Genomic DNA, 15,661 nt, shown 5'->3' on the forward strand with positions numbered 1-15,661 from the left:
TGCTGCTATAATGAACTGAAGCGGGAGAAAATGTTTTCATATTCATCGGCTTGCATTCCAGGATGTTATCGGCTTCAACATGGCTGGTCTCGATTATCTCAAGAGGGAATGCGAGGCAAAAAGTGAAGTTACGTTTTTTGCTGATGCTACCAGCCACTTGGAAGAGAAGAAGAGGAAGAGAAAAAAGAGGGAGAAGCTGATTCTAACGTTGACTTAGAACTGAAATGTGGTGTCTTTTTTTTACTTTTTCCTTAAAAAGACTCCTAAACGAAGCACAGTAGAGTTGGCGTCATCTTAAAAATACCAAAGAATGGAAGATCACGTTGCAGAAGATCTGAGTATGTGGTTCACAGCTTTGTCTGAGGGAATTCCAATGTGAGATTATGGGCTGGCTCCATTTCTTGGACTTAAAATGCATGATTAGTTTTAAAATCTTCATGTGCTCTCAAAGCTTGAGCCTTGCAATTATTGTTCCCTTTATATTCTAGCAGGGAATAAATTGTTTTAATTAAGTATTTCTTTTACTGGAGTTAAAATTAACATTTGAAAAGTTTTTCATATTTTTTATGGCAGATGATTTGTCGTTTATTTATATTAGGTTTTACTACCTATTGAGATAATCAGGTGCATAATTGATTGCCCTCTGGCCATAAAAATACAGTATCATGGACTCTTGGAGCTAAAAGGAGCATAAAAATTACCCAGAAAAGCCTCCCCAGACTTAACCTTTTCTAAGTTGTGTCTGTATATAAGAAGATTCTAATTGCTGTTTATACTTTTCTGAATAAAATAGTTGTTTCTAATTAAAGAGTAGCCAAGCTAAGATGCGTGCCTGGGCTTCTGAGTAATTAATGCATTTGTGTGTGTGTGTGTGTGTGTGTGTGTGTGTGTGTGTGTGTGTGTAGATACATACACAGCTGATGCTTGAACAATGCAGATGGTAGTGGCACTGACTCCCCTTCACAGTCAAAAATCTGCGTATAACTTTTGATTCCCCAAAGTCTTAAGTAAGTACTAGTAGCCCGTTACTGACTGGGAGCCTTACTGATGTATTATATATATTGTATACTGTATTCTTAAAGTGAGCTAGAGAAAAGAAAATGTTACTTACAAAATGATAAGGAAGAGAAAATACATTTGCCGTATTTATCAATACTGTAAGTGTATATCATCTGTTTATAAAATGAATTGTCTTTCTAGAGTGGCAGGCAACCACAGTGCAAACTTCAGTCTGTGGTACCTATCAAGCAATCATGTCGTGACTTCTCTCTGCCTTTTGGGAGCACTGTGATATGCAGTTTACTGCGGAGATGGATTGTTGGTGCACAGGCGATTAGTGCCACGCAGCGTTTTAAGTGCACACTCACATTCGAGCTCACTGCAATAGCAACAGCTGTGAAATGACTTCAGTAATATACTGTGTTGTATTACAGTTAATTTTATGCAGTTAGGATTTAATACTGCATCCTTCCTTTTTTTTACATCTCTCAACTGAGTTGTACCGTGTATTATCTGTATTTGTTTGTTAATTTTGATAAAATAATAGATTTGCATGTATTTTATAACAGTAAATGATAAAATAGTCTAGTATCCACATATATTTTATGCATTTGTGATAATTTTTTTGTATTCAATAAAGTATTTTTTCAAACTATTTTTTTCATTTGCAACTTTTCTCATTGTTTTAAATCTCCAAAATTTGTTTCAATATATTTATTGAAAGAAATCTATATATGTGGAGCCATGTGGTTCAAACCCATGTTGTTCAAGGGTTTGTCTTCTGTATATCTTCATGGTAGGGATTTGGGGAAGTATGAGTGTTCTAGGAAAAGATACTGACAGATACCTCTGGGTCTGGGCTTTGGGGGGAAGTTTATAAATTACTACATCATACTCCCTGTTATAGGCCTGTTTAGACTTTCTGTGTCTTCCTGAGATGGTTTTGGTTTTTATCTTTTTTGTTGTTGTTAATCCCAAAGCCTTAAAACTAAGGTTTCTATCTATGAATTTGATCATTTCAACCAAGTTCCTGTGTTGTGGGGCCACCATTTTCTTCCCAGACTCAGCTGCAGTTCTTGTGGCTTGGCGATTTGTGTCCCAAACCACAAGTCTTAATGTTCTTGAGTATAACACAATCACTGAAATGAGGTAAGGAATGCAGTGGTGTTATTTGTTGGGCAGAATAAATAAATTTTGGCACAGAGTTTCTGAAGGCATAACTATGAAAGGCAAGAGAATAGCCCGGCAGGATAATGCATTCTAGGTGCTTTCCAAGGAGTCAATGTTTAGGCAGCTATTCCTGCCACCAGGGAGAGGGGTTAGTTCTTGAAAAATTGTTATTATTGATGAGAACAGGTTGAATCAATATCCTTAGAGTTGTTCATCAGAACATAAATGTTATTTTCTAGTAACATTTTTGATGGCTTCCAAACCAGAACAAGTTCCAGGAGGGCATTCTAGATGTATACGTTACTAACAGTTACTCTTACGTTAGAGGTTGCTGGCTCCCGTAGCTTTGCCCCCATTTATAGTTAAAAAGCCCGATAGTGGTAGGGAATGTAAAGACGTTTCTGTCTGGTAAGTATTACACTAACCAAAGAGAAGGGGAACTTTTATTTTTTATTTTATTTTATTTATTTTATTAAAACAATTTTTTATTGCATTTTAGGTTTTGGGGTACATGTGCAGAACATGCAAGATAGTTGCTTAGGTACACACGTGGCAGTGTGTTTTGCTGCCTTCCTTGAGAAGGGGAACTTTTATGATAAAGTGACATGTACAGAACCTAGCTAAGTTAAAACTTTTGGTCAAAATACTTGAAACTCTTTAACCCTAAAAGTTTAAGGTCCACAGTTGCATTAAAAAGTAAATCTTAAGCCAGCAAATTTCTAGTCATTAAGTCAGTGTTCATTGTCTTAGCCATTGGCTGTATATAATCCTTAATATAAAAACCATTCAATAAGTAACGTATCCTGCATGTTGTGAAGTAAGTTACCTATGGAAATTCTGTAATACTATAAAGAAAAGCTTCTTGAGGTTGCAGTGAGCCGAGATCACACCACTGCACTCCAGTCTGGGCAACAGAGTGAGACTTGGTTAAAAAAAAATAATAAATAAATAAATAAAAGCCTCTTGAATGGTTTATTGGGAGTAAAATTCCTTAGCTTGTTTTGAAAAAATATGTATGTATATGTCCATCCACTTAGAGAAAATATGCTTAACAATTTTGAAATTCTCTGGCTGGAAGCTAGGTGCTTTGTATATTTGGTATTAAATTGTTTCTCAACGGCAAGTGTCTTAAATCATATCTTATTCTAAAGAAATCTAGCAAACCTCTAGCAGAGAATCTAGGACAGTGCCCAGGAAAGCAATGGTATCTGTTGGTAGGTTCAGGACTGTGTATGGGACTCTATTCACCTATCAGCCACAAATGAGCCTGCTCAACACAGCCTTTTCAGGCCAGATTAGCCTTCAGAAGAGAGGGAGATTGTGAGCAGGAGCTCAGGAAGAAACCACATGGGTTTACAGGTACCATCTGCAATCTACCCACTTTCCTCACAATTTAGGAGCCTGTTTGAGATGGGGCTACGGTGCTAAAGGTAATATCCCCATGTATTCGAGTCTTTTCACTTTATTTCTGAGGGTTTTGGGATCCAAGCAGGCCTGGTATGTTTTTAGAACACAGTACATGTGTAACAGTCACTGTGCCCAACCCTGGTAGTGGTTGCCCTTGTGTATCCCTTCCCCTTGAATATGGGTTTGGACCCAGTGACAGGCTTCTAGTGAATGGAATACAGCAAATGTAATGGGTTATCTCTTCCAAGATTAGGTTATAAAGCACCGGATTCTACCTTGCTCACATTCTGGCTCTTCATGCTTGCTTGCTTGCTTGTTCTGATGAACCAAGCTGCCATGTTGTGGGATTCCCTAAAGAGAGACCTACATGGCAAGCAACTGAGTGGCAGTCGCCAGACAAGAGCCAGTGAGGAGCTCTGGCCCTCGTAACAGCATGCAAGAAACCGAATCCTGCTGACTGCTGCTTGAGTGAGCTTGAAAGCAGATTCACTCCCAGTTGAATCAGAGGACCCCACTGAGCTGTGCCCGGTTCCTGACTGACACAAGCTGTGAGATCATAAATATTTACTGTTTTGGGGTGGTTTGTGACATAGCAACACAGAACTAATACAGCTTCTATAGAGCAAATTACCTAACCTTTTCCTCATTTTTAACATGGGTAGAATAGCACCTACCCACACAGAGTTATTGCGAAGTGTTGAAAGTGATACTGTTACTGCATCTCCTTAATCTTACCAGCTCTGCACTAATATGCACAGAGGCGTAAAGATATCATTTAAGACATTTCATCTATTAGGTAGATTCATGAATTACTTTTGATAGATTGGTGCCAACAGGAATTATGAAGCTTTAAGAGCTATCCCATAGTTTTCAGAATTGTCCGGCTAGAGATGCAGACTGTACCACTTCTCATTTTGGGCTAACTTCTGAATGTCACTAATGAGAACTGAAATAAACTATGTCCTAATACAGTGGTTCCCAAGGGTAGTCCAAAACTATAATATTAAGATACGTACTGGGTCGAGTACTGCTCTCTGAAAATTCATGTCCACTCGGATTCTGTGAATGTGACCTTATTTGGAAATAGAGTCTTTACAAATGTGGTTAGTTAAGATGAGGTTAGATTCGGGAGGGTGAGACTGTTACATCCGCAGAGATACTGCCAGCTTGGCGTGAAGGAGAGAGAGACAGTACAAAATGAAGAAAGGCTGTCAGATTTCTGGAATTCTGTCCACAGGAAACGGGCTGACCAGAGGGTAAGACTGTTGCAAGAGGGCCAAGGCTGAGGGCTCAGAGGGTGGGGCCAATGGAGTCTGAGGGCCTAGAGGCTGGGATTGGTGGAGTCTCCATGTGTATACAGGGCAGATGGAGCCACAGACTGTGTCCTCGAAATCTAATGGGATTTGCTCTGCTGGGTTACAAAGTTGCTACGGACAGTGACTTCTTTATTCTTCCATTTTCTCCCTTTCAGCATGGGCATCTGTATCCTGTGGTGGTCCCACCATTGTGTTTTAGAAGCTGGTCACTTGATTTTCAGTTTTATAGGTCTGTAGATGGAAAGAAGGCCAGGACGGTTCATCCTCAGAGTCTCACCCATACCTGATTTAGATGATGGGCTTTGAGACTTTTGGAGCTGGTGACCTTTAGATGAGACTTTAGAATTAATGCAGGAATGGATTAAGTGTTTTGGGAATATTGGGATGGAGGACTGTATTTTGCACCTGGGATGAACATGAATTTTGAGGCACCAGAGGGCAGGCTGTACTGGGTTTGGCCATGTCTGATGGAAATTCATGTCTACTAGAACCTATCTGTAAATAGTCTTTACAAGTGTAATTAAGTTAAGATGAGGTCATTCAGGATTAGAGTAGCCCCTAAATCCAACGAGAGAGGCGCACAGATACAAACACAGGGAAGAATGCCATGTGAAGACAGAGATAGATGCTGGAGTGATGCCACTACAAGCCAATGAATGCCAAGGATTGCTGGCAACCACCAGAAGTCGGGAGATACGCATAGAGCAGATTATTCCCCCAGAAGGAACCAACTCTGCTCATACCCTGATTTTGGACCTCTCTCCCTCTGAACTGTGAGAGAATTAATTCTGCTGCTTTAAGCTACCTGGCTTGTGGTACTTTGTTAGGGCAGCCCAAGGAAACTAATACAAGATGTTATTTGCATTTTTCTCTTATTCTCACGTAGGCATAGGGTGGAGTTTTCCAGAGGGTATATGACGTGCGAATGATAACAGTTTGAATGCAGAGCAGATGTGAGACTCCAGCTCTGTTCTATTAACTCAGATATTAAAGAGATTTGCAAAAATATTAAACAATGCTACCCTTATTACATTTTTGTTATCAAAAATAGTGATTTTTCATTTCATTTCAAAATAACATTTTAAAATGTTATTTATGTTAGTAAACTGGATTTATTATTTTTAAATAAGTTTAAAAATTTTCCCAGTTTTACTTCTTATTTGGTAAATATTGATATCACCGACATAAACAAAAGCTCTTTGGGATCCTCAATAATTTTTAAGACTATAAAGGGGGTCTTGAGTCTAAATAGTTCGAAAAACACTGGTTTGATTGCAAATTCTCAAGTTCTAAGGGCACCTTGCTGTTTGTGCTGCTGCTTTTTAGAGGGTAAGATCAATTTTATCTGCACAATGAAATCGGTGCTTAAAGAATGGACTTTAGAATCACATTGAAGTACTTTAGGTTTTTACTTCCTCCATTTAAGAAGTATCTGAGCCTCTGTTTTCTTATTTATAAAGTGGGAAAAACTACCTTCTAGACAGCATGAGGGTTAGATTTTATAATATTTATAAAGGAGTAACTAGTATAGCTACTGAAACAGATATTTTCATTGATTCAGGCTAGGTGGCTTATGGGTTTCTGACTATAAGAAGAGGAGAAGAAACCTGGGGTCTAATACCTTGAACTTGAATGTTTGGCAATGAAATGCCCATTTATTACTTACTGGTCCTAATGTGGGGAAACTTCACGAGACACGAGGACTCCAAGTGCAGAGGAAGAAACTGTAGAAGTTCTCCAGACCAGGGGATTTTCTTTTCCCTGGGGAAAGTCTTTTGGTCGCTTATCATAGTTGCTGCTTGTTAAAACTGGTAAAATACTCGTTAAGGGCTATGCTTTTCGTGACTAAATGATTTGCATATGTAAACCCAAATAATGTTTTCAATTTATAGAATTTCTTATCTAGCAAAATTAGTTCAATTTTAGGTACTCGTCTATACCGAGTTCAGCTTGACTGTTGAGACCCCCCCACAACCCAGGTGGCCCTGAGTCATTAAGGAGCAGACACCCAGACAGAACAGCAAAGTGGGACTACCCGGAGGCCAACAGCCTTCCCAGCTGAGAGCCTCAGGGGACTGACAGCATTCTGAACTGAGGGCCCCTAGCACACTTTGACCCACGTATTTACTCTATGAACAAGTGATTATTGTTAACAAACAGGTGTTCGGTGTTTTCTCATGGAACAAAAATAAACTAGGCAGGCACCTGGTGCCTGCTTACCACTGATCAAAGACAAACTAGAAAGTATTCTCCATGAGGGAGCCACGGGGGCAGGGTCACAGATCCCATGCTTAAAGAATTGTTGGCTGGGCATGGTGGCTCAAGCCTGTAATCCCAGCACTTTGGGAGGCCGAGGCGGGCGGATCACGAGGTCAACAGATCGAGACCATCCTGGTCAACATGGTGAAACCCCGTCTCTACTAAAGATACAAAAAATTAGCTGGGCATGGTGGCGCGTGCCTGTAATCCCAGCTACTCAGGAGGCTGAGGCAGGAGAATTGCCTCAACCCAGGAGGAGGAGGTTGCGGTGAGCCGAGATCGCGCCATTGCACTCCAGCCTGGGTAACAAGAGCAAAACTCCGTCTCAAAAAAAAAAAAAAAAAAAGAATTGTTTTAACTGGTGTATGATATACATATACTGTCTTGCTACTTTAAAATGCCCCAGGTAGTTTTCTACTTGGGGGAGGGGGGTGCTAGGTTTTCTTTGCTGTCGTTCTTTTTAACAAACAGTATAATTTTATCATACACTCAGCATTCCTCAACACGTCTATCCAATGCAAATTCTACATGCTCAGGCTTAGGTGTTAGAAGATGGATATTTCAATGTCTAGAACGTCTTCTGTTCTCCCTAGTGCGCATTTCTCTCCTAATTGTCACTGGCTTTCTATAAGGAGCCATTAGCATGGTCAATCCCCGAACCATATCTACGACAGATTTTATGTTTTTTTTTGGTGGGGAGAGGGACAGATCTTGGGAAATGGGCTATGAACTATCATTGTCGACATTGGAAGTAAGTAGATCAAAGCTCTGGTAAGGTTCTTTTTGCCCTTTATCTATCTGTGTTTGACAGGTTCTCTCTAATCTTTAAGCAGGGAAATAGAAAATTTATTATAAATTCAAACGATTTCATTCCCATGATCAGCAGCAGTGATTCAGGTAACCACATCTAATAACCTGTGTGGGGAGGGCAAGGGCACTTGATTTAATTCCCAGAGGAAAAAACTAGTTCTTTGGCTAGTTTCCTTCTGTCACAATGGAGAACCCCTGTCATCATTACTCAAAAACAGGAAAGGAAGGAGGGAGGGAAGGAAGGTGAGAGGGAGGGAGAGACTTTCCCAGTGAGGACTTTCCTTCCCTCCACTGTACTTACTGCCATTGTTTATGGTTTACTTACTCTGTGTATTGTGTGTCCTCCCACTGAATGTAAGCTACATGAAGGCGGGGCTTTCTGCATCTTTGAAAACACAGATGAACCAATGAACTCAATTTACTGACATCAGTGTCATCTGACACACGTTCTTTTAACTTTCTCCTTCACCTCAGAATGTCTGAATCCTCAGCTATCTTAGCTTCTTTCTTGCCAAGACTAGCCCTTCAGCTCTGTTTTTTGTTATTTTGGATATTGCAGTTTCAGTTACTTCTATTCATTCATATGTTTTGTACATCTACTGTTCCACACTCGTCAGCCTACAATCATACATAGTATGCGCTAAACTGAAAATCCTTCTTATATTCTCTTGCATGCTTGAGGTACCATATTCTCTTGCTATTTTCTAAATTTTCTTGAAAGAATAGCCGTAACTAATGTTTCTGCTTTCTTAATACAGTCATTCTTTACTTTTTCCAATTTAGTTTTTGTCCCAACCAAATTTAACACTTCAAATCTGAATTTTCTTTGTCATCTCAATAGCATCTGTTAATTGTGTCTATCTTTTCCTTGAAATTCTTCCTAAGTCTTCTCAAGTATTTCATGTTCTTCTAATTGCTGTTTTTGCCTCCACTGGCCCCTCTTCCTCCTGCTCCCTAAACAGACTCAAAATTTCTGCTCCTTGCCCTTACCTTCAGTCATCACCTCTGTGTAAATGACGTTTAAAATTATTGGCTGGGCGAGGTGGCTCACGCCTGTAATCCCAGCCCTTTGGGAGGCTGAGGCGGGTGGATCACGAGGTCAAGAGATCGAGACCATCCCGGTCAACATGGTGAAATCCTGTCTCTACTAAAAATACAAAAATTAGCTGGGCATGGTGGTGCGTGCCTGTAATTCCAGCTACTCAGGAGGCTGAGGCAGGAGAATTGCCTCAACCCAGGAGGTGGAGGTTGCGGTGAGCCGAGATTGCACCATTGCACTCCAGCCTGGGTAACAAGAGAGAAACTTCATCTCAAAAAAAAAACAAAAAACAAAAAACAAAAAATAAAATTATTACATCTTCAGTTCTGGCTTCTCAGTTGAGATCTACTATTTCACAGCCATGATTCATTACCTCAGCCCAAAACTCTGTGGTTGAACTCTTTGTCCTCTTTCTTGCATCCATCAATGGCTTCCACCTCAGACTTTGCAGTTTCCTTCCCCCACCATGTCTTTCGTTCATGTCCCTCTTTTTTTTTTTTTTTTTGAGACGGAGTTTTGCTCTTGTTACCCAGGCTGGAGTGCAATGGCGCGATCTCGGCTCACTGCAACCTCCGCCTCCTGGGTTCAGGCAATTCTCCTGCCTCAGCCTCCTGAGCAGCTGGGATTACAGGCACGCACCACCATGCCCAGCTAATTTTTTGTATTTTGAGTAGAGACGGGGTTTCACCATGTTGACCAAGATGGTCTCGATCTGTTGACCTCGTGATCCACCCACCTCGGCCTCCCAAAGTGCTGGGATTACAGGCTTGAGCCACCGCGCCTGGCCCATGTCCCTCTTTTATGTTGACTGTTGCCCTCCCCCCACCCCACCGTGGCTCTTGTTCTTATGCATGGTCCATTTAGGAAGACTTTCAATGGTTCTTTTACACATCCAGTTGCTCCCCTTCGACATGTCCTGCACAATAACACTAGATTCATCTTAATAAAGTGATGCTGATCCTATCACCCATAGGGTCAGGAATCTGCAGTGGTTCACTGCTGCTTAAATAATAAAATAGGAGCCAAGGATTTAAGATCTTTCACAACTTGACACCAACCTACTTTCCCACTACATTCCTAATACTCAAGCTCTTGGCACGTTGAACTCCCTGCCAATCATTCCAAACACCTGGGGCTTTCCTGTTGCCATGGTTTTGTTCATTCTTTGTACTTAAAGTTCCCTTCAATCAAGTTATCACATCCAACTCAAATATCCAATAAAGACAGAACTATAACACAAGCAGTACACAGTTCATGCCACTGGAGAAGTACAAAATAGGAATGAGATGTGAATACTTTATTTCTGCTACTAGACTATATAACATCTTTTCAGACAGAGCCCAGTTATCCATTTTTATAGATGATAAACTATTTCATGCAGTACCTTGGAGGCAATAGGTACTTGGTATCTATCTAATATCCGTGTGGCTGGAGCACTGATATGGAGGAATGTATGCAAAATTCAGTGAATACCCAACTTCTTATTTTAAAGATAATAAGAAAGTATCTCCTATCTTTCCAAAAAATTATACTATTTTTGTGATAGAGACTTGCTCTTTTACTATCTGTCTGATATTCCATAGAGAGCCAATAACATTTATATTGGTCAACCTGAAGTTACTGAACATATACTATACATCAGGTATTTTTTAGACTTGGCTAGGTGCTTTCAAAGATGAAGATAATCTTTGCCTTAATTTTTTTCTTTCTTTCTGTTTTACTCGCAACGTAGCTGCTTACTTACAGAAATGAATTTAACTTTATGATTTTGAACATAGAAATAACAGAGATGCAGTTTGACTTCCACGTTTTCCTCACCCGTGTAATTTCTGCGCTATATATGATTACTCAAGTTGAACTTTAAAGGATATTTGCTTCCACAGGTAGGAACAGAATCTCATGCTCAGTCATAATCTGGATATTGTGAGAGACGTGTGCTGATCCCTTGGTCCCATCCTCTCCAACAACCATGGCAAATAACTCTATATTCAGTTCTGTCTGCAAACCAGCTGCCACCTACAAGACACAAAGTAGCTTTAGGACCCAACACCTCTGAGTTCAAACCTTGCTTTTAACACTAATTTGGGCAAGTTACTTAAACTTGCTTACCTTTGGTTTCTTCATCTATAAATTTGGTACTAATAAATGGTAGTTATTGTAAGCATTCAGCAGAATTACTTCATAATGAAGGTAGAATTCCATTGAATAAAGGGGATTCAGGGTAAATTGTTGAAGGGGCAAACCAGGTGCTATTTAGGAAAAAGCATAAGGAAGCTAAATGCCAGGTTATTGGAAATGGAACTGAAGGCAAAATTTTGCAATACTCCTAATTGTTTTTGAATGTCGGTAGTGACTTTCAGAAGTGAAATATCTGCAATAGGGACTATTGCAAATAAAGATAAATTTAATCTAATATAAATATAAATCAGGAGACTGATGTGGGGGAATTGCTTGAACCCGGGAGGCGGAGGTTTCAGTGAGCTGAGATTGCATCACTGCACTCCAGGCTGGTGACAGGGCAAGACTCTTTCTCAAGAAAAAAAAAAATTAATTTAACAGGCTTGGTGAATTCTATAACTTTCCTACACCTTTGCAGGGGTGTCCCATCTTTTGGCTTCCCTGGGCCATATTAGAATAAGAAGAATTGTTTTGGGCCACACACAAAATATATTAACAATAAAGACAGCTGTGGAGCTTTAAAAAAATCGCAAAAAAAAAACCTCATGTTTTAAGAAAGTTTAGGAATTTGTGTTAGGCCAAAGCCGTCCTGGGCGGTGGGCTGGACCAGCACGACTTTAGGGTGTTCCTAACGCAGGATGCATAAAGTCATGAAGCCACTAGAGGGAGACAAAATTAGTTTAAATGCAAAGTGCTCCGTTCTGAAAGCCCGTGCAACAGGATTGTACCAGCAAAGGAAGCTGATACAGAACAAAGAAGGAACACGGCAAGGCGTGGGTGAGAACACCAGCCAGCAAAGGGAGAGCTGTTGATGTTTCTAAGTCGCGTCTCCAGGAGGTGGGTTAAAAAGCAGACTTGGGAACAGTTATCCGGAAAAAAATAAATCTGAAACTGCCACATGAAAAGCAATTAGATACAAATGGAATGTTTTCTTCAATATAGTTTTAAAAATAGAATTGAAAAATGTTTCAGTTTTTTCGACAATGTACTCCTCAAGGTATGCATCCTGGAGGGTATCCAACAGCAGACCCTTCTCCTCCAAGACCAGCGGTCAGAGCAGGGCTGGGTGATGATGAGATTCAGCAGGAGAGCCGGGATACTGCCTTCATACAGGTCTGCCCAGCCTCTGAGCAGATTCATTTAGTGTTGGCAACTAACCAAGCTGAACAGTGGTTAGATTTACGTATGGGGAAGTCTACAGTTTATATTTTTTTGCCAGAGCCAAAACCTACTATCAAAAACTTAAAAATAAATAAATTAAAAAACCTTATAGTATAGAGTGAGCTTCAAAGACTACATGCTGTGTTTTTACTACCCATAAAGGTTGACCCAACACTCATTTTGGCTTTTGGCATAATCCCTACTTTAAATTAAAATGTGATGTGTTAACCTCCCAGGACAGTGGAAGAAATGCTTGTTTGATTTCTGTCTTTGCCTTATGTTGTGAAGGTTCTGGAATCTTGACACAGTACAGTGAGGAATGACTTCAGAACCGTACTCATGAATTAGTGGATATCATCTCAAAATGTCTCTGTTTGGAGTTGCAGCCTGTATAATATACGTTTTCTATAGAGCATATTATAGCTCGAAGGGGGCCAAGAAATAATGTGGTCTGAACTCCCTCTTTACAGATGAGGAAAACAAGGCTCAGAACATTAACTGTACTGCTTGATGGCGTAGTCATGACAAGAAGCCACTATACCAAACTGACCCTTCAGTATGAGCCTGTAACTGGGGCTGCTTTAAGAGTCTCAAACTCAGGGAGCACTGGCTGCTTGTTACCAGGACTGATACCTTTGCTCACTGTTCTCAGAGGCCCATGCATTTTTCCCATGTGTGACGAACGTCTTACTCTCTTCATTCTGTCACTCAGACGCACATCGCTTGAGTACCCGCTGTGTACCTGGCTCTGTAAGCTTCTTACGTGTCTTACTCACTTTTAACGTCCTCTGTGCCCTGGCACTTGAAATGGCATATGGGAGGAACTCAGAGTTTGCTGAGTGAAGTGTGAAGTGAAAGGGGTATTCAAGCCGCCAGACGACGCATGATCAAGACTTACAAATGTGACTTTATTATATTGTAAGATGAACTTATGTTTGCATCATCCTATATTTCTGAAATTATAATTTAAAGTGGAATATGTATTTATTTTTTTACTAAACGCGCCATTTTGGAGGATGTATCGAATAGAGTCAGAACAGCTTGACATTTTTGGTTTTGTATTTTCAGAGCTCTTTGGAGAAATGAGGCAGCTGATGAGTTTGGTAAGTATGATTTCTTAGTGTGGTGTATTAAATCATATTCTCTGGAAATACCTAGAGAGCAAACCAGATTTACATAAGATAGAAAGAATGAAATAATTATTTTTCCAAAATATTTTTCACTTTGCATAAGGATTTACTTTTTTAAAAGGTAGTTTTTATACAATGGTACATAACTATAATATTGTGACAAGTGAGGTGAGCTTCAGAATTGTTTTTATAGCTGGAAGTTTAACTGTGTTTGCGTACAATCCGTCTCATGGTTACTACATGGAATGAATGCCATCAAGCCACATATTTTATCACTACCAGAAATCTTTTGCTTACGATATTAGAAAAATTAGACTTATACATAGTTTAAACTGAATGGGCAGGATGATCTCAAAGCCCACTTTGCTGGAAACATATCCACATTCGCCTGCATGCACGCAAGCACACACAACAGATGACATGCAGGACTTACAGGTCCAGGTTTGTAAGTCACTTTCAGTCCTGTGCTGGGTGGGGGCTGCTTCACTTTAAACCTACGAGGCAGAAAGATGAAAATAAATCTATGCCATAATGAAAAACATGAGCAATGAATAAGCTGGGGTGTTGTAAAATACGAAAGGTGTTCATATTTGCTACCCAGGAGCCGGGGGTCCGTACCATTAGAAAAACAACCTTAATATTCAACTGGGAGAAGAAGCTGGGGCCCATTTCACAGTTGCCTTTCCATCAGTTTTCATCAGCGTAAAACGGGCTCCAACCTGGGTTCCAACCCTTCGTTATTAGCTGCTGACGAGCAGCCCGAGCTTGGGCAGTGGGACTGTTTGGCTGGTGTGTGCATTTCAGCGTAGCCGCTAGCATGAACGCAAATGCTGGCAGCCGGGTCATTAAGCTGAAGAATAAAGGCTCTTTTGGAAGGCAGTGGAGCATGAGAGCCAGCCTTGCTCTGTTTTGGTATGGGGTTTGCATGTTTGAGGAGAGGAGAAACAGAAAGGCTCAGAAAATGTAGAAGAACTTGAAAAGCCCCGAGCTCACACGTGGTGCTTATTGATCTCTCTCCCTTCCTGTGGTTTGTGGGTTCTGCTTGAAGGTTAGAGACCTGGAGTGAATTAAAATGCCAAGGAAAGCCTCCCTTCACTCTTACCCCACCCTGCTTCTTCTACCATCAACCTTGCTGTCTGCTCTACAGCGGCTGAATTTAACAAGCGGAGGAGCGAAATCTCCGGAACTAAAATTGTATACTGGAGCGACAGGACCCGCACGAATGAGTTTTATTAGTTTGAGGCTGACTCCATTTCTCCCCACCCACTTTGTTGGCAACAACCTAGAAAACAATTAAAGTGTGATTTGGCGGCCTGAGTTCGTCACACTGTTACTCAGGAAGCAAAGGTCAATCCTGAAGCTGGGGATTTGCCTCAGCTGAAAGAACTGAAACGGGACAGGGATCTTCCAAACTGGATACTTCCATCATTTTCTTCTGATTTCCCATCCTGAATCCAGAATCATAAACATTCTTGAAGGACTTACCACTCAGCTCTGAAAATGATTGCAATTGAAATAAACATACATTCCACATGGAACAGACATTCCACAAGTAATACACATGCTTATATTTAATTCAAAATAGAATAGTGGACATTCTGTAATTGGGGATAGTTTGATCGAGGTATATGGTTTATTGATCCAATGGAAGGGTCTGAAATTTCACAAAAAACAAACCATTAGTAAAGCGAAGTATGTGGGACTGAAGAGATCTGAAGTTGCCCTCTGGCAGCCTACAGGAAGTTAAAGCAAGTTACACAGTTTCTCCTTTATAGTAGTCTCTAAAGTCCTTGCCTCCATTGTGCAGAAACAATGTAACCGAAAGTGCTTTTCAGATCATAAAGTGCAAACCAACATCAGCTGGTATTATTATAGTTAGTGGATTTGAGAAAAAGACTTTCCAATAATGGGCATTCGTTGTTGTAACACTCGTACAACCTCCCTTTTTTTAGCTAGTGGAGCTGGGAATGTGAGTTGCTTTCACTGAAGTATGGATAATGACGAATGGGAGGGCAAGGAAATAGCTACCGGATAATTGGGAACTCACTGATTTGTTAATGAATGAATGCTTGAATGTATCAGTGTGCAAATGACTGAATGAATAAAGTGAAGATGCAGGGAGATTCCAGTTCAGTTCAATCAACATTTACTGATGTAGCTGACCCAAGACAAGTGTCAGTGTAGGGGAAGGA

At 40.4% G+C, this 15,661-nt stretch overlaps 2 protein-coding genes and 1 long non-coding RNA gene across 10 annotated transcripts in view; 2 read left to right on the plus strand and 1 right to left on the minus strand.

The window, feature by feature from the left end:
• WDR3 (WD repeat domain 3) overlaps positions 1-1,654 on the plus strand; it is a 31,897-nt gene extending 30,243 nt beyond the window's left edge. For both annotated transcript variants that reach the window (XM_035252599.3, XM_035252598.3), the window contains exon 27: positions 62-1,654. In XM_035252599.3, the coding sequence (XP_035108490.3) occupies positions 62-217 (156 nt within the window). In that variant the 3' untranslated portion in view covers positions 218-1,654. The remainder of the gene's footprint in view (positions 1-61) is intronic.
• The window catches only part of SPAG17 (sperm associated antigen 17), a 275,909-nt gene that overhangs the window by 5,513 nt on the left and 254,735 nt on the right, over positions 1-15,661 (minus strand). For all 7 annotated transcript variants that reach the window (XM_035252595.3, XM_009001977.4, XM_009001979.4 and 4 more), the window contains 3 exons: positions 13,903-13,963; positions 10,872-11,016; positions 6,559-6,703 (listed from right to left, as the gene is read on the minus strand). In XM_035252595.3, coding sequence (XP_035108486.3) covers positions 6,564-6,703; positions 10,872-11,016; positions 13,903-13,963 — 346 coding nt within the window. In that variant the 3' untranslated portion in view covers positions 6,559-6,563. The remainder of the gene's footprint in view (positions 1-6,558; positions 6,704-10,871; positions 11,017-13,902; positions 13,964-15,661) is intronic.
• LOC118143109 (uncharacterized) lies at positions 11,890-15,592 on the plus strand. The gene is made up of 3 exons (XR_004727293.3): positions 11,890-12,015; positions 13,408-13,442; positions 14,518-15,592. It is a non-coding gene; the product is annotated as an uncharacterized LOC118143109 (long non-coding RNA).

Source organism: Callithrix jacchus, chromosome 7 (genome assembly GCF_049354715.1).
Source record: "Callithrix jacchus isolate 240 chromosome 7, calJac240_pri, whole genome shotgun sequence".
In the NCBI taxonomy this organism is placed as follows: domain Eukaryota; kingdom Metazoa; phylum Chordata; class Mammalia; order Primates; family Cebidae; genus Callithrix; species Callithrix jacchus.